General features: G+C 42.6%; 1 protein-coding gene across 2 annotated transcripts in view; it reads left to right on the forward strand.

Moving 5' to 3' along the window:
* LOC118375362 (myosin-binding protein C, fast-type-like) overlaps positions 1-19,291 on the forward strand; it is a 52,986-nt gene that overhangs the window by 12,358 nt on the left and 21,337 nt on the right. Inside the window, exons 2-7 of one of the 2 annotated variants that reach the window (XM_052491446.1) lie at positions 15,817-15,891; positions 16,046-16,194; positions 16,352-16,469; positions 16,707-16,755; positions 18,692-18,715; positions 19,167-19,223. In XM_052491446.1, coding sequence (XP_052347406.1) covers positions 15,817-15,891; positions 16,046-16,194; positions 16,352-16,469; positions 16,707-16,755; positions 18,692-18,715; positions 19,167-19,223 — 472 coding nt within the window. The remainder of the gene's footprint in view (positions 1-15,816; positions 15,892-16,045; positions 16,195-16,351; positions 16,470-16,706; positions 16,756-18,691; positions 18,716-19,166; positions 19,224-19,291) is intronic. The other variant, XM_052491447.1, reaches the window with a different exon arrangement.

Genomic DNA, 19,291 nt, shown 5'->3' on the forward strand with positions numbered 1-19,291 from the left:
ATATTTAAAGGAAGGCTTAACAGTGATGGGGCAGCTTGGGTAGAGAAATTTAGGAAATCAAACACGGGTTCATCAACTATCTCACAGGATATTTGTTAAATATACATCATGGTATCCATCTCTCCCATGACCAAATCTGATGGAGCTGACCCTCAAGCCCTCAACTGAACACTTCTCACCATATCTGACCCCTGACGGCCTTTCTCATTTACCTCTCCCTCTAGCTCCTTCTCACTTTCTCTCATTTCTCACTCTCTTATTTTCTCTCGCTCATCTTTTCTCTCTGTCTATCATTCTGTCTGTCTCTCTCTCTCTCTCTCTCTCTCTGACTTAACGCTGTACTTAGAACTTTTGGTATGAGTACGGCAGATAGACAGACAGACACTGAGCTGGCCTGTGATAGAGAGAGTGCTGACAGGTCGTAACCAGAGAGAAGCCTTGGCCAAACTGGGCTGAAGGAGAGAAGGGGTTGTGTGTTGGTCTAACCAAAGACAATCACTTGTCAAATTCCGGCCTGTTTTTATAGTATCCTAAGGCATCTTATTTAGCAACGGAATCTAGGGATGGTCTCATCTATCAATTTCTGCTATCATACATTTTCATGGGAATCTGAACAGGGGATTTGACTGGTAACCACCGTCCTGGAACATACTGTAGTATAGGGACAGGATTTGTCATTTTGATTGCTGACTTCTACACTGTTGTCACAGAGGAGACCATGCAGTGATAGTCACTACATGTTCCATATTTCTCCCGTGCTTTACAACAGCCACTCATCCTGTGTCCTTTAACAATGTCATGATGGGTGGTTAAACAAATGCTTTGTGCCAGCTTAGTACACAAGGCCTTGTCATCGGGGCTTACCGTCTCATGCCATGTGCTCAATGGTGCATAACACCCATCCCAGTCAATAAATGGAGCATCAGAACTTCACTGACCCACTTACCCTCCATCTATGCACTGGGCCTGCTAAAAAAGGCTCAGAACCTGGGGTAAAGAAGGCTTTTAATGCCCTGTGTGTCAAAGACCCCCCGAGACCTAAGACAGTGGGTGTTGCCAGGGATAAAACTAGATGTGCTGAGAACGCTAACTTATTGCTGCCTGAAAAACAAACCTTTTCAAAAATAGACGTGTCAGCTGCTCAGTATGCCAACACTGAGAACACAGCCAGGGTCATTCAGCACAACCAGAGTGTCAAGGCCAAGGCTGAAATCTCAGAATCGCAGTTCGGTATACTCATGGGACAATAGTTCTGAAAAGTCAGTTGTGATTGATCAGATGGAGATGGTTCGGGAGACTTGGTTCATGTTCTACATTCTGTGGTTGGGTAGTTTAATGGATTTAGCTGACTACAAACCCCAAGGCACTGAGACTATTTATGTTATCACTTTAACAGGTGCTCTGAACAAGGACACTGTCTGTACAAATTTTAGCTTTGGATGGCAGATCCATGTGTCCGGCCAGAGTTTGAGCCAGACATCATTACCATTACTGTGTGGTTCAGTTCGTTTTTCAGTAACTAAGTCTTAAACTCTACATTCATTAGGCACCCTTGTGGAGGTATTGTTTATCTCAGATATCAGTACTTTGATGGTCTTAAACCCTATCAAGAGCATCTTAGTCTTGAGGCTGCGTTCTTTGAGAACCTTTTCAGAAACTGACTATCCTCACGATACTTGACTTTGGCGATGTCATTTACAAAATAGCCTCCAACACTCTAATCAGCAAATTGGATGCAGTCTATCACAGTGCCATCCGTTTTGTCACCAAAGCCCCATATACTACCCACCACTGCGACCTGTATGCTCTCGATGGCTGGCCCTCGCTTCATATTTATCGCCAAACCCATTGGCTCCAGGTCATCTATAAGTCTTTACTAGGTAAAGCCCCGCCTTATCTCAGCTCACTGGTCACCATAGCAGCACCCACCCATAGCACGCGCTCCAGCAGGTATATTTCACTGGTCATCCCCCAAAGCCAATTACTCCTTTGGCCGCCTTTCCTTCCATTTCTCTGCTGCCAATGACTGGAACGAACTGCAAAAATCACTGAAGCTGGAGACTAATATCTCCCTCACTAACTTTAAGCACCAGCTGTCAGAGCAGCTCACAGATCACTGCACCTGTACATAGCCCATCTGTAAATAGCCCATCCAACTACCGCATCCCCATACTGTTATTTATTTAATTTATTTTGCTCCTTTGCACCCCAGTGTCTCTACTTGCACACTCATCTTCTGCTCATCTATCACTCCGGTGTTTAATTGCAATATTGTAATTATTTCGCCACTATGGCCTATTTATTGCCTTGCCTCCCTTATCCTACCTCATTTGCACACACTGTATATAGACTTTTTCTATTGTATTATTGACTGTATGTTTGTTTATTCCATGTGTAACTCTGTGTTGTTGTTTGTGTCACACTGTTTTGCTTTATCTTGGCCAGGTCGCAGTTGTAAATGAGAACTTGTTCTCAACTAGCCTATCTGGTGAAATAAAAATAAAAATGATTTTCTCTTTAAAACTTCCCATCTCTATCAAGAACATACACACAGTAGCAACTGTTTCTATAACATGTTGATGATTATTGGGATGAATCTTGTCCTGGAGGCATAATTGAGTGATATCCACTAGATGGGCCAGCTGCAAAGTCAGAATTAGCTATATATTGTAAAAATACATTTAAGGTTAGGGTTAGGCGTAAGGTTAGCAGTGTGGTTAATGTTAGGGTTAATTATTTTATGATTTTGTGGCTGTGCCAGCTAGTGACTACACGGCAGAGCTGCCTCCAGGACATGAGTTATCCCAATGAACGCCAACCTTTTTTTCTATATACAGTGTACTTACATTGACTCCAATTCCAATACTCTTTCTTTGCCAGAGGCAGAGCCGGAAGGAATTGGTAAGAACTACACAAAGCAAGGTTGAGTGAATGTGCAACTCCTCTGTGGTTACATTAGAATATGTATTTGTTTATCGTATGAACTTATGTGTTATGTGTCTACGTACCGGTATAATATTGTGGGAATGCATTAATGTAACAACATTCTGAATTTACACTACAGTGCTGTGTGCATGCGTGGATTATGCATATCTAGACTTATACATAATACATGTGCATTCAAATAAATTGTGAATGTTTGTATGTATGCATGTTTGCACAGTGTGAAGTCAAATATTGGTAATTCACAGTGGTGATTATTTTATATTATCTTAACTATATTGTAAATTGGCCTCCCGGGTGGCGCAGTGGTTAAGGGCGCTGTACTGCAGCGCCAGCTGTGCCACCATAGACTCTGGGTTCGCGGCCAGGCTCTGTCGTAACCAGCCGCGACCGGGTTGCCAGTGTTTCCTCCGACACATTGGTGTGGCTGGCTTCTGGGTTGGATGCGCGCTGTGTTAAGAAGCAGTGCGGCTTGGTTGGGTTGTGTATCGGAGGATGCATGACTTTCGACCTTCGTCTCTCCCGAGCCTGTACTCGGAGTTGTAGCGATGAGACAAGATAGTAGCTACTAACAATTGGATACCACGAAATTAGGGGGTAAAATGAAAAATAAATAAAAACTTAATAAAAAAAAAACTATATTCTAAGTTTAATGGTTCATGATGTTTTCGAGATGGTATGGTTGGAATCTAACCTTTGCTCTCTAGTTATTCATTATTGTATATGTTTGTCTTTAATTGTAGCCGCCAAGACAGATAAGGCTGCAGCAGCACCTGCTGGTGAGTCCACTCATAACAAATGGATGACAAATACGTATACATGAAATACTTCAATGAATGGTTGGGCCTGTACTACAATCAATGTCTGATTCAATGTTTTTTTCTTCTTTTTTTTTTAACAGATAAGGGTGGGTGAGAACAGGGCATGTGTGTGTGTGTGTGTCCCTTTGTGTCCCTTTGTGTGTGTTTGTGTTAGTCAGTAGGGCATAACCATCCCCTCATCATTCCAATGTAATGTCGGTTAACTGTTTTCCCTTACTCAGCGAAGCCAGCGGAGGATCATGGTAAGGCTTCTAAGACCAATCACAGAAGTAGCTTTCTGTGGGGATGAGACAGAGAGTGGCCATGCATGATTCTCACCACGCACCATGACAGTGTTGATCAGATAGAACACCAATACACTTAACTTAGGCTTCACATGTTTATATTCACGCCTATCACAAAATCCTACTGGTTTATGCCTGACAGAGCAGACTATATTCATTTAAATGATATATTAGTCATGATTCTTCTGATTCTTACTGGGGTTTTTTATTACCTGAGATAACAGGTCACCAATCAGTTGGTAAGAACTACCTATGTTAATGCTCAGGTGATGTTTGTTTTGTGGGTTATTTTGACAAGCACTGGAGTGTGTGTTTCTGGGTGCGTGTGTATATCTGGGCGTGCGTGTGTGTATGGGGTGTGTGTGGTGTGGTCTGTGTGAGTGTGTCTATTATTTTTTATTTTGTGTGTGTGTACGCTGTAAAAAATAAAAAAAAGAATCTGTTGGATCAACGTACATTTGCAAAACAACCAGCTGCAATAGGATTGTGAGTTTGCTCAACAAACTCACAACAAAGAACAATTGTACGTTGAATCAACATCTTTTTGTTACAGTGTATACATACATGCATACGTGGAGGATTGTTCAGGAAACGTTTCGGATGTGTATTTCCTCGTACTCAGTGTGTGAGTTTGTGTGAGTGTCTGCTACTGCAGTATACCACCTTTATTACACACTTACTCCACACTGAAATCCTCTCGTTTTAGTGGCAGAGGCCCAGCCTGCTGAAGAGGGTTGGAGCTATTCTGTTGTGTCATTTGTGGATGTATTGCATGTGGATGTGTGCAGGTATAGGTTTTTGTCCGTGTTGTATGTTTGTATCTGTTTTTGTATGTCTGTGTGTGTGAGCGTGTGTGTGTGTGTGTGTGTGTGTGTGTGTGTGTGTGTGTGTGTGTGTGTGTGTGTGTGTGTGTGTGTGTGTGTGTCAGCGTGTGTATGTGTGTCAGCGTGTGTATGTGCGTGTGACTGTCTGTACATAATGTTATCTCCAATATGGACTTAAGTCCCGTACCTCCTACTGAAATCCATCTGTGTGTATTAACAGAGGCCCAGCCTGCTATAGAGGGGAAAAGTTTTTGTGGCTGAATGAATTACATAAATTAGTGTATGCAGCACGAGCACATGGGTTGTTGTGTGTGTACACGGTAAGTTTGCATATATTGTGAGAGTGCTGTATGTGTACTCCATGCATCATGTCAGTTCTATTCAACAATGAAGTCCAGTCGTCCTCCCTGATAGCCTTGTTTATCTGACAGAAGGTGAACCTCCTGTAGAGGGTAAGAGCTGTTCTGGCTTGATATGGTCCTTCAATGTATAACACACACAGCATTAAGTTGAAGTCAGTGTGTTATCTACGGTTCATCAGAGAGATGGTGGAGGCATTTGCTTGTGGGTATATGAGTACTTTATGTGAGAGTGTATATGTACATGTAGGATCTTAATTTGAGCCAGATTGCTACAGCAGGAAAATAATCCTGCAGTAACTGGAAATGTGAATTATTATGTTGATTATAATTAATGGATATATTTTGTAGGGATACACTTTACGTTAAGGCAAATCAAGTCTGACGTTTTAAAGTGGAAATTACAAACTTTGGAAGCCTTTTTAAACCTTGAGTGCACAACAAGTTTGCATTTCCTACTGTGCAGGAAAATTCTGATCAACAAAAGAGTGGTCAAATTAGGAACTTACATCTGTATGCATACTGCATTGATGCTAGCTTTGGTACAGACAGTCTAGTTCATATCACTGAAATTCTGTCATTGTATTGACAGTGGTCGAATCTGTTACTGAGGGTAAGAGCTTTTCTGGCTAAATGTGTTAGTTGCGTCTGTGTACACTATTTGTATGTGTGAGTTCATATTACATCATGTAAGGCAGCTCTACTCAACATTTAAGTCCAGTTCCTTAAACCCTCTTATTTATAACGGGTAAGAGCTTTTCTGGCTGAATGTGATACTTACGAGTGTATGCAATGTATGAAGATAGCATTCTGTATGAACAGGTGTGTGTGTGTAAATCATGCCATATTTACTAAGTAATTACTCAAGATCCTCTTCTAAAAGCCCTTCATTTTCTTGGCAGAAGACCGGTCTGCTATAGAGGGTAAGAGCTCTTCTGGCCTAACATGTCACTTGTACGGAATGTGTGTGCGCGTGTGTGTATGTGTGTGTGTGTATACGTGTGTGTACGTGTGTGTGTACGTGTGTGTGTGTGTGTGTGTGTGTGTGTGTGTGTGTGTGTGTGTGTGTGTGTGTGTGTGTGTGTGTGTGTGTGTGTGTGTGTGTGTGTGTGTGTGTGTGTGTGTGTGTGTGTGTGTGTGTGTGTGTGTGTATACGTGTGTGTGTGTGTGTATACGTGTGTGTGTGTGTATACATGTGTGTGTGTGTGTATACATGTGTGTGTGTGTATACATGTGTGTGTGTGTGTGTGTGTGTGTGTGTGAATGCTTACAAGGTGCAATACTACTTATTCAGTTCATCACCCAAAACCAGCCTGCTGCAGAGGGTAAGTGCTTCTCTAGCTGAATGTGTTACTTGTATGTGTGCGCATACTGTTATGTGGAAGTGTACCTGTATGTGTTTATGTATGTGTGGATAAGGTGCATCATGCTAGCTTTACAAATGGACAAAACTGTTTTTTAAATTCTATAATTTTCATTAGCAGATGGTGTTACAGATGGCAAAGAGCTTTTCTGGACTATTGTGTCACTTGTGAAATGTGTATGTGATGTTTGTGTGCAGGACCGGCTTTAGCCTGTTGGGGGCCCTGAGCGAGATTTGGTTGGTTAACAAAATCAATGGGGGTTGAGACCCCGACTGAGTTTTTAGGGTGGGGGTGGGGAGCCTAGCGGCCTGAGGTCGTAAGTGACCGCTTTTGACACTTATGCCTGGAGCCGGCCCTGTTTGTGTGTACAAGTTGCATCATGCTAACATTAAAATCATATTTTAATTAACAGAGGCCCAACTTGCTCCAAAGGATACGTTTTTCTGTCTGGATGTGTTACTTGTACAGTGTGGGTGTGCAATGTGCATCATGCCAGCATTACTAGTCATGTTAGTGAGTGTGTGTGTGCCTACTATTATGTGGAAGTGTACCTGTGTGATTGTATGTTGATGTATGTATGAGTGTCTGGCGCATCATGCTAGCATTACTAAGTTATTTCACCCCCTGCCTAATATGTTATCATTTTCTGTTATAGATGGCCTAACATGTCACTTGTACAGTGTGTGTGTGAGTGAGTGGTGTGTTTTGTCTTTTTAAAATGCGTGCCCCATGCTTAACAACTCATGTTAGTTAAATGTATCCCCTAAATCCTCATGATCTTTTATTAACAGAGGCCCAGCCTGCTACTGGCTAAGATGTTTTCTGGTCTAACATGTCACTTGTGCATAATGTATGTGGGAGAGTGTGTGCGTTTGTGCGTGTGTGTTTGTCTGTGTACGTACAAGGTGCAACATGATAGCATAATCACTGTGTTCGTTCAATCATCTGCTAAAATATTGTATTATCGGACGCCCAGCCTGCAACATTAACACAGGCCCAGTCTGCAACATTAACACAGGCCTAGCCTGCAACATTAACACAGGCCCAGCCTGCATCATTAACACAGGCCCAGCCTGCAACATTAACACAGGCCTAGCCTGCATCATTAACACAGGCCCAGCCTGCAACATTAACACAGGCCCAGCCTGCATCATTAACACAGGCCTAGCCTGCATCATTAACACAGGCCCAGTCTGCAACATTAACACAGGCCCAGTCTGCATCATTAACACAGGCCCAGCCTGCAACATTAACACAGGCCCAGCCTGCAACATTAACACAGGCCCAGCCTGCAACATTAACACAGGCCTAGCCTGCATCATTAACACAGGCCCAGCCTGCAACATTAACACAGGCCCAGCCTGCAACATTAACACAGGCCCAGCCTGCAACATTAACACAGGCCCAGCCTGCATCATTAACACAGGCCCAGTCTGCAACATTAACACAGGCCCAGCCTGCATCATTAACACAGGCCCAGCCTGCAACATTAACACAGGCCCAGCCTGCAACATTAACACAGGCCCAGCCTGCAACATTAACACAGGCCCAGCCTGCATCATTAACACAGGCCCAGCCTGCAACATTAACACAGGCCCAGCCTGCAACATTAACACAGGCCCAGTCTGCAACATTAACACAGGCCCAGTCTGCATCATTAACACAGGCCCAGCCTGCAACATTAACACAGGCCCAGCCTGCAACATTAACACAGGCCTAGCCTGCAACATTAACACAGGCCCAGCCTGCAACATTAACACAGGCCCAGTCTGCAACATTAACACAGGCCCAGTCTGCAACATTAACACAGGCCCAGCCTGCATCATTAACACAGGCCCAGCCTGCATCATTAACACAGGCCCAGCCTGCATCATTAACACAGGCCCAGCCTGCATCATTAACACAGGCCCAGCCTGCATCATTAACACAGGCCCAGCCTGCATCATTAACACAGGCCCAGCCTGCAACATTAAGACAGGCCCAGCCTGCAACATTAACACAGGCCCAGTCTGCAACATTAACACAGGCCCAGTCTGCAACATTAACACAGGCCCAGCCTGCAACATTAACACAGGCCCAGTCTGCAACATTAACACAGGCCCAGCCTGCAACATTAACACAGGCCCAGCCTGCATCATTAACACAGGCCCAGCCTGCAACATTAACACAGGCCCAGCCTGCAACATTAACACAGGCCCAGCCTGCAACATTAACACAGGCCCAGCCTGCAACATTAACACAGGCCCAGCCTGCAACATTAACACAGGCCCAGCCTGTAATATTAACACATGCCCAGCCACAACAGAGGGTAAGAGCTTTTCAGTCAATGTGTTAAGCCTTAATTTACACCCTACGCTGTATGCAACTACAATAAGCTAGGCAAAATGGCGATCCTCTATAGTTGCGATGCTAAAATATACAGACGTGTGCAGCCCCACAATTAGAAAGTTGATGCAAGTACGCAGGAGGATCGCCATTTTACGTAGCTAATTGCATTCGGAACTTTTTCAACATTTTGTTACGTTACAGTATTGTTCTAAAATTGATTAAATAAAAATCTACACACAATACCCCATAATGACAAAGCAAAACAGGTTTTTAGAAATTGTTGCAAATTTCTTAAAAATAAAAAACAGAAATTCCTTATTTACATAAGTATTAAGACCCTTTGTATGAGACTCGGTATTGAGCTCAGGTGCATCCTGTTTCCATTGAAAAAAATGTTTTTATCCATTTTACAATAAGGCTCTCACGTCAAAAAATATGGAAAAAGTGAAGTGGTCTGAATAGGTTCCGAATGCACTGTATATTAGCCTTGTTTGTTTGTATCTTGTATACATATTTGTGGAAGTGTCTTTTGGGTGGGTGTGTGGATGTGGGTATTTCAGTGTGTGCTTCTGCATATATAGTACCAGTGAAAGTTTAGACACACCTTCTCATGATTTATTTATAGGGGAATTGACACAAGCGCAAACCAGATATTTTCTACATTGTAGAATAATAGTGAATACATCAGAACTATAAAATAACACATATGGAATCATGTAGTAACCAAAAGAGTGTTAAGCAAATCAAAATAGATAGATTTTAGATTTTAGATTCTTCAAGGTAGCCACCATTTGCCTTGATGACAGCTTGCACACTCTTGGCATTTTCTCAACCAGCCTCATGAGGAATGATTTTCCAACAATCTGGAAGGAGTTCCCACATATGCTGAGCACTATTTGTCCGCTTTTCCTTCACTCTGTGGTCCAACTCATCCCAAAATATCCCAATTGGGTTGAGGTCGGGTGATTGTGGAGGCCAGGACATCTGATGCAGCACTCCATCACTCTCCTTCTTGGTAAAATAACCCTTCCACAGCCTGGAGGTGTGTTTTGGGTCATTGTCCTGTTGAAAAACAAATGATAGTCCCACGAAGCGCAAACCAGATGGGATGGCATATCGCTGCAGAATGCTGTGGTAGCCATGCTGGTTAAGTGTACCTTGAATTCTAAATAAATCACAGACAGTGTCACCATTAAAGCACTCCCACACCATCACACCACCTCCTCCATGCTTCACGGTGGGAACAACACATGTGGAGATCATCTGTTCACCTACTCTGCGTCTCACAAAGACATGGCGGTTGGAACCAAGAATCTCAAATTTGGTCTCATCAGACCAAAGGACAGATTTCCGCCAGTCTAATGTCCATTGCTCGTGTTTTTTGGCCCAAGCAAGTTTTTTCTTATTATTGTTCTCCTTTAGTAGTGGTTTCTTTGCAGCAATTCGACCACGAAGGCCTGATTCACGTAGTCTCCTCTGAACAGTTCTTGTTGAGGTGTGTCTGTTACTTGAATTTTTAATTTTTAATTTTTTTAAATTTCACCTTTATTTAACCAGGTAGGCTAGTTGAGAACAAGTTCTCATTTGCAACTGCGACCTGGCCAAGATAAAGCATAGCAGTGTGAGCAGACAACACAGAGTTACACATGGAGTAAACAATTAACAAGTCAATAACACAATAGGAAGAAAAAAAAGGGGAGTCTATATACATTGTGTGCAAAAGGCATAAGGTAGGCGAATAATTACAATTTTGCAGATTAACACTGGAGTGATAAATGATCAGATGGTCATGTACAGGTAGAGATATTGGTGTGCAAAAGAGCAGAAAAGTAAATAAATAAAAACAGTATGGGGATGAGGTAGGTAAAAATGGGTGGGCTATTTGCCGATAGACTATGTACAGCTGCAGCGATCGGTTAGCTGCTCAGATAGCAGATGTTTGAAGATGGTGAGGGAGATAAAAGTCTCCAACTTCAGCGATTTTTGCAATTCGTTCCAGTCACAGGCAGCAGAGAACTGGAACGAAAGGCGGCCAAATGAGGTGTTGGCTTTAGGGATGATCAGTGAGATACACCTGCTGGAGCGCGTGCTACGGATGGGTGTTGCCATCGTGACCAGTGAACTGAGGTAAGGCGGAGCTTTACCTAGCATGGACTTGTAGATGAACTGGAGCCAGTGGGTCTGGCGACGAATATGTAGCGAGGGCCAGCCGACTAGAGCGTACAAGTCGCAGTGGTGGGTGGTATAAGGTGCTTTAGTGACAAAACGGATGGCACTGTGATAAACTGCATCCAGTTTGCTGAGTAGAGTGTTGGAAGCCATTTTGTAGATGACATCGTCGAGGATCGGTAGGATAGTCAGTTTTACTAGGGTAAGTTTGGCGACGTGAGTGAAGGAGGCTTTGTTGCGGAATAGAAAGCCGACTCTTGATTTGATTTTCGATTGGAGATGTTTGATATGAGTCTGGAAGGAGAGTTTACAGTCTAGCCAGACACCTAGGTACTTATAGATGTCCACATATTCAAGGTTGGAACCATCCAGGGTGGTGATGCTGGTCAGGCGTGCGGGTGCAGGCAGCGAACGGTTGAAAAGCATGCATTTGGTTTTACTAGCGTTTAAGAGCAGTTGGAGTGTTGTATGGCATTGAAGCTTGTTTGGAGATTAGATAGCACAGTGTCCAAGGACGGGCCGGAAGTATATAGAATGGTGTCGTCTGCGTAGAGGTGGGGGAATCGGGGAATCGCCCGCAGCAAGAGCAACATCATTGATATATACAGAAAAAAGAGTCGGCCCGAGGATTGAACCCTGTGGCACCCCCATAGAGACTTCCAGAGGACCGGACAGCATTCCCTCCGATTTGACACACTGAACTCTGTCCGCAAAGTAATTGGTGAACCAGGCAAGGCAGTCATCCGAAAAACCGAGGCTACTGAGTCTGCCAATAAGAATATGGTGATTGACCGAGTCGAAAGCCTTGGCGAGGTCGATGAAGACGGCTGCACAGTACTGTCTTTTATCGATGGCGGTTATGATATCGTTTAGTACTTTGAGCGTGGCTGAGGTGCACCCATGACCGGCTCGGAAACCAGACTGTGAAGCATTTATTTGGGCTGTAATCTGAGGTGCATTTAACTCTAATGAACTTATCCTTTGCAGCAGAGGTAACTCCTTTCCTGTGGCAGTCCTCATGAGAGCCAATTTTATCATAGCGCTTGATGGTTTTTGCTACTGTTCTTGAAGTGTTCTGCATTGACTTACCTTCATGTCTTAAAATAATGACTGTCGTTTCTCTTTGCTTATTTGAGTTGTTCTTGCCATAATATGGAGTTGGTATTTTACCAAATAGGGCTATCTTCTGTATACCACCCTTACCTTGTCACAACACAACTGATTGGCTCAAACACATTAGGAAGGAAATAAATTCCACAAATGAACTTTTAACAAGACACACCTGTTAATTTAAATGCATTCCAGGTGAATATATCATGAAGCTGGTTGAGAGAATGCCAAGTGTCACGTTCGTCATAAGGAGTATACCAAGATGCAGCGTGGTATGTTTCCATCCTTTATTTTGGAAATGAAAACTTCAAAAAACAAAACGAACAAACGAAACATGACGCTAATAATAATGCTCACTGGCAACTATATCTAGACAAGATCCCACAAAGCACCTAAATATGATCCCCAGTCAGAGACAACGATAAACAGCTGCCTCTGATTGGGAACCATATCAGGCCACCATAGAAATACAATTCCCCTAGATAACCCACCCTAAATCACACCTCGACCCAACCAACATAGAGAATAAACAGCTCTCTATGTTCAGGGCGTGACACCAACAGTGTGCAAAGCTGTCATCAAGGTACGGGGGGGATACTTTGAAGAATCTAAAATATAATATATCACTTTTTTGGTTACTACATTATTCCATATGTGCTATTTCATAGTTTTGATGTCTTCACTATTATTCTGCAATTTAGAAAAAAAAGTCCAAATAAAGAAAAGCCCTTGAATGAGTAGGTGTGTCCAAATTTTTTGATGAGTACTGTATATATTAGCATTCTCCTCATACTTAACCATAAAACCTTTTACTTTCTTTTATCAGAGGTGAAGCACCCTGAGACAAGGAAGAGTACTGTAACAAAAAGGATTGTAGTGCAGTGACTGTATGAATGCACAAATGTATCAATGCATTCTGCGCTTGTGTGTGTTTGTATAAACCAGCATGTATGCCAGTGTTTGCCAGTGTTTGTATGTCTTGTTTTTATGATCTAGTATTTCATATATTCATATATCCACAACTTTTTTCTCCAGTCACAGACTCCGTACACAGGAACAGGACATTTGGTTGTTGTTTAACCCTTCGCTGTCCGCAGTACTAATGTCTATGTACCAATTGTTTCTTTTCATTCAGAGGGAAGTGAGTGCAGAGATGGTAAGGAAAGGAAAAAATACACAACTCCCCCTCTGTGTTTGTGTGTTCGTATGCTTCCCTGCTTCCTGTCAATCACCTGGTTAACGTGCATGTCTGTCAGTCTCAGTCACGGCACGGTGTGTCGGTGACCTGAGTGTCCGTCACGGTGGACTGACAAACGGAGACTACTGAATCCTGGGATTGCTCTGGCGATGGCCGTCAGTAATGGAAAAGATCTTGCAGGCCTATTGTATGGGTTTATGGATACTGTATCATTTATGTAGAGATCTTTAGGAATCATCTGTTGAGGAGTTAGACCCAGAGAATCAGTCTGACAGATAGTTGTTGTGATATCAGCGCCGACTGATACTAATTACTAGAGATCAGCGGTGAGTTTCCCAAAAACATAAAGATCATATTGGCAAAATGGCATAAAATCATAATTTTTCTATTACTTATGAATGGATATGATATTCATGTTTTTGGCAAAAAACATCTGTTGAGATTAGACATTACATGATACAGTATCATGGTTTCGCCAAAGCATCCAAGTGAAGGAATTGTATTAAACATCAAATGACCTTGACTTGAAATTGATGCAGAGTGAAAACGTAATCTAAATTACAAATGACAAAATGATATATACTGTATATATTTACTCTGGGTATATATCGTGACCTGTGTGTATGTGTGCACTTACTAAGGTAATGGTTTAATAGAAGGATAAGTTGATGATAAGTTTTGCTGTTTCGTTGCGTTAGTTCAAATACTGTTCCTGCACAATACCATATCCCCTATCATTGATCACTGTATTTCAAAAGATGTTGATATGAAATATCAAGGTATTATCTGTTCCTGAAGTGTTACAGTAATAATGAATTAAGTGATATTTACCTACAGTAATATTTCCCATAATACGCATTATCCCCCAAAATGATCTTACTGAAGAATTGTTATGGTTTTGATGGTTGCCGGTTCTGCTGTTCCATTTGAGGTGTTTATTGTTGCACTCCCAACCTCTCACAGTTTCAAACCGCAGCAACTTTCCAATGTGAGAGTGAAATGGTGTAAAGAGCTGAAGGAAAAGTGTCCCTTGGGTGCTGGTCCAGGATCAGCTTGACCTATTCACATTCTTACTGAAATGATTAAAATCACACAAGAGAACCGAGCCTGGATCTGTGCACAGGGGTCACTTGATTCCAATCAAATGAACTGAGCCCATAAAAGCAGAGAGAGGGGCATAGGCGTGTAACTCTGAGTTTATGGAGGTGCATGGCCTCACTTGATTCTTGACCCTTGTTCCATTCTCTCGACAACCTTTTCACCCAATCGATTGGTCAATCGATATGGCTTTTTACCTGCTTCTCTATGCTTAAACTCTCTTTTTCCATAGAGCTCTTGTCAGATTCAGAAGGTGAGAGAACAAATCAATTGTGTTCCGTTTGCACTGCTTATAATTCCCCTAAATTCTCAATAATAATAATAATAATAATAGTAACGATGAGTACAGTGTCACCAACTGGTTTGAATTTGACGAGTGAGGAAATAACTCATTAACCGTCTAGTTTTTACCTCCATTTTGAAAAGAAAGGAAATGTTCATCCAAGTCAGAGAGGGAAGAGAGAGACGTTAAGTATGTGTGAGAGAGAGCACCTGCAGGTCAGGTTTTCATAGCTGCTCAGTAAACGCTCATCCTTCAGATTACAGTAAAGATACTGCAGCTAATGTGTTCCCCCGCTGTGTTTCTCTCTCTCTCTTTCTCCCTGATACAGAATTGCCCGATGATGGTAAGACAAACAAATACTTAAGCTTGTATTTGTCTATCTGCTGACACAAAACAATGCAATCCTTTTTTTGAAAAGGAGGGAGCACGCAAAGGAACAGGAGCGAGCAGTCATGCTTTGATAATATCACAACATTAAAGAGCTATATTTACTTTTGTCACAGTGGGAGAAGACTAGTGGAAAGGGATGGATAAACACGTCTTCAGATGTGTTTTTAGTTCCTTGTTCATTCCCAGGTGGGCTTACCTTACTGCTGTTAGAGGCCCTCTTCTGGTGTTGACTAGAGGCTTGGATACTGACCCTCAGTTAAATACAAGACTGATGTCATTGTCATGATTTCTCATGATCATCCATTAGAATAATGGAGACATTTCAGGGAGTGGAAACACATGCCCGCAGCACTTTTCTCTGTCTTTGAGAAAAGCTGTTGCTAAATGTGGATGTAAGAAGTCTCAATAAGTCACAGGGTGAACAAAGACTAGCTTTACCTCTGACCTTTGATCTTGCTGCCTAGCAGACAAAATATCAATAAATTTATGGTATTTAGAAACAAAGGTTAGGTGCTATGGTCTAATGTTTTGTTTTCTGCCTCTACTTGTCTGTTCACTGATGTTGTTGTGTCTATGATGTCTGATGAGCAGTCATCAATGACCTTATTCTAACCCCTGACGTCTATGACCTCCCCCTACTTTTAGAGACTGTCCCAGGAGGGCAGTCCGAGCTGACCGGACTATTTGTAGAGAGGCCAGAGAGCACTACAGTAATCAAAGGTGAGACCCCTGCCCTCTTGCCCCTCTCTGAGACATACTGTAGCACTCTGAAGTTTGGATTGGAACTCACATACGGATCATGCATAACAACCCTAAAAACACCATGATCCAGAGGTCAGAATTTCTGATTGCTGATGTAAATTGTGGGTGTCAGGGAAGAACGTCACCTTTGTGGCTAAAGTGGACTCATCTGACCTGCTGAGGAAGCCCAACATGAAATGGCTGAAAGGGAAGTGGCTGGACCTGGGCAGCAAGGCTGGCAAGCACCTGCAGTTTAAAGAGGCCTATGACAGGAACTCCAAGGTGTGTGTGTGTGTCACTGTTTTCACATTCTCTCAAATCTGCACAAGTGAAAGTCTACTGTACATCTGTGTTACTCTTTTGTGTGCGTGTGTGTGTACTGTGTGTGCATGTATATATTGTAAGAGTATATGTCTTCCTCTCTCGCCGTCTCAACCAGGTCTACACATATGAGATGAGCATCATCAAAGTAGTTGAAGGAGACGCAGGTGGCTACCGTTGTGAGGTCACCTCCAAAGACAAGTGTGACAGCTGTACATTTGAAGTCACAGTGGAAGGTGGGTCCCTCCCAGGCCATCATCGTCAGCCATTTAGTCATGTATCTCACTTAACCTGTGGTCAGTGAGTTTGTCAGTAAGTCATTCAATATTTGATACAGAATGTATAATGATAAAGCAGGTAGTGTATATGTGTTTCAGTGTCAGTACTCAGTCCATTATTCATCCTGATTTTTCAACTGTTTGTCAGTTAGTCCAGTGTTCCTCTCACCGTTCCCTCCCTCTGTCATGTTTCAGCCGTACAAGAGGAGCAGCCCGCCAACATCCTGGATGCCTTCAAGCGATCGTGAGTGTGACTGTCAGGGTGGTTCCATTCAACATATCTTCTGTCTTTCTCTCCCACCTCACATATGTTGGTTATTCTCTCTATCTTTGCCTCCGGGCATCTGTCCCACTCTGTGAGTATATCTTCCCCTGACTGTCTTTCTGGCTCCCATATCTGTGTTTGTAGGTGTCTTTGGTATATCTGTGTCAGTCACGTTGTCTGTGTGCGTTTTGGCTTCACTGTATGTCTGTCATTGTACTATACAGCTGCCTTTTCCATGTCTTTATCTGTGCATTCATGTCTATTTGTGTCTCTGTGACTTACTGGTGTGTCTGTGACTTACTAATGTCTCTCTGTGACTTACTAATGTGTCTCTGTGACTTACTAATGTGTCTCTGTGACTTACTGGTGTGTCTCTGTGACTTACTAATGTGTCTCTGTGACTTACTAATGTGTCTCTGACTTACTGGTGTGTCTCTGTGACTTACTAATGTGTCTCTGTGACTTACTGGTGTGTCTCTGTGACTTACTAATGTGTCTCTGTGACTTACTGGTGTGTCTATGTGACTTACTGGTGTGTCTGTGACTTGCTGGTGTGTCTCTGTGACTTACTGGTGTGTCTATGTGACTTACTGGTGTGTCTCTGTGACTATGTTTGTGTGTTTTTATGTTTAAGTTGTACATTTTGTCCATATGTTTCTATTTCTGTGTCTGTTCACTATGTATATCCCTGTATGTCTGTATCTCTGTATTCATGTGTCTTCTCTTCCCTGTCTCCAAAGACTGGGAAGCTGTAGAAAATCCCTCTGTGTTTGTTGGCATAGTGCTGCCGCCAGTCAGTTCACTCTAGTTACTGTTTTAAATATGATTTCCTCTCCTGATCAGACAAAAAGACAAAAAAGCAACGGTAAGACAGGAAGCACAACTTGCAAAGGACCATTTCAGATTGTGTTTTTGTTTATTTTGTGAATTTTGGTATGAAGAAAAGAAAAAGAGAATGAAAAGATGTGAAAAAATAGCTGCGTTACAAGCCTGAATTAAAGTGTGAAAACTCAAGATGCCAAAAAACCTTCAATACCCCAAAGGTTGCTGGATGGGTTAGTGTTGACCTTGCCACAGTATGTGGCGGTCTTTGCATTCCCACTCCCACTGTCAGTAAGTATGGAGAATCCAGTCATTGCGATTCATCCGTGTGTACCCCCATCTACCTCCTCAGCGATTCTGTGTCTGGCCTTGCTGCCTCTCTGTTATAAGGCAGCCTTGTCCTAAGCTTCTTCCAGAACCTGAATCCATTGTGTGTGTTCAGAATATATTATTTGGGATTCCCTTCCGTGTGCTTCCATATTCCCACCTTTGTAATTCTTCATCTGTCCACTGTGTGTGTTCAGATGTGAAATAGCCTGTGCTTCCCCTCATGTGTTCTTTGTCATGTGAGGCTATTTCTGGTACTGTACGTCTGGTCCATTGACAAGGCCTCAAGTGGAACTAGTGTATATTTCCCATGGATTACATACATTAGAGATGCAATCATGAGGTGTCATATGTGTGGATCTTTATGTGAGTGTAAGAAAAGCTCTGTGTGGGTGTGTATCAGCAGTACCTGTGCGTGTACATTTACACAGTATTTACCTTGTATATATGTGTCAATGTACAGCCTTGTACATGTACAGTGTATCTGTGTTTGGGTTACATACAGTAACAAATAGAGGTCAATACTGAGTGTGTGTGTGTGTGTGTGTGTGTGTGTGTGTGTGTGTGTGTGTGTGTGTGTGTGTGTGTGTGTGTGTGTGTGTGTGTGTGTGTGTGTGTGTGTGTGTGTGTGTGTGTGTGTGTGTACACTAGTATGCTGTTTTTTATGTCCCATTGAATTTAGGCGGGCAAAGTGTCAGTATGCACCTTATTGATTCCCACAATGCTCTATATGCTCACTCATTACCATCCTGTTTTGTGTTATCAGAGGCATAAAAGGCGCCAAAAAAGGGTAAGACATGGCTACAGACACTGTGCGATACTGTGCAACCACAGTGTACTGTCTGTATATTTGTGTGTATATGGGAATTCCGGCCCTGTTGTTAGAACTTTTATATCACTACTGTATCGTTGATGTGTCTTTACGTCAGGGAAAGTGAATTTGGGTGTGGATGTGTGTGTGTGTTCGTCTTAGCAGAGTGCAGTGTAGTACCATCTACTGTATGTCCAGTACCATTCGTTCACTTCCATATTTTTTGTAAACAAACAATGATTCACTACTATAGCATTGAAATAGCACAGATATTCATTGTTGATTTATCTTATGTAAAACCTCAATAGACAACAAGTATATTTGTATGTACTGTATACTGTATGTCATGTTTGAAATGACCGACTCCTCTAACCTGACCTAACACTGTAGGAAACCTAATTCTCCCACTCGTACCCTTTCTTGTCCCCAGGGGAGATGCAGGAGAGGATGCAGGTGACCTGGACTTCAGTGCCCTCCTCAAAAAAAGGTAGGAGTGGAGTTAACTCCATTATGAGCAATCACACATACTCTCACACACACACAATCAATCTCCTC

This window comes from Oncorhynchus keta, chromosome 32 (assembly GCF_023373465.1).
Source record: "Oncorhynchus keta strain PuntledgeMale-10-30-2019 chromosome 32, Oket_V2, whole genome shotgun sequence".
Lineage (NCBI taxonomy): Eukaryota > Metazoa > Chordata > Actinopteri > Salmoniformes > Salmonidae > Oncorhynchus > Oncorhynchus keta.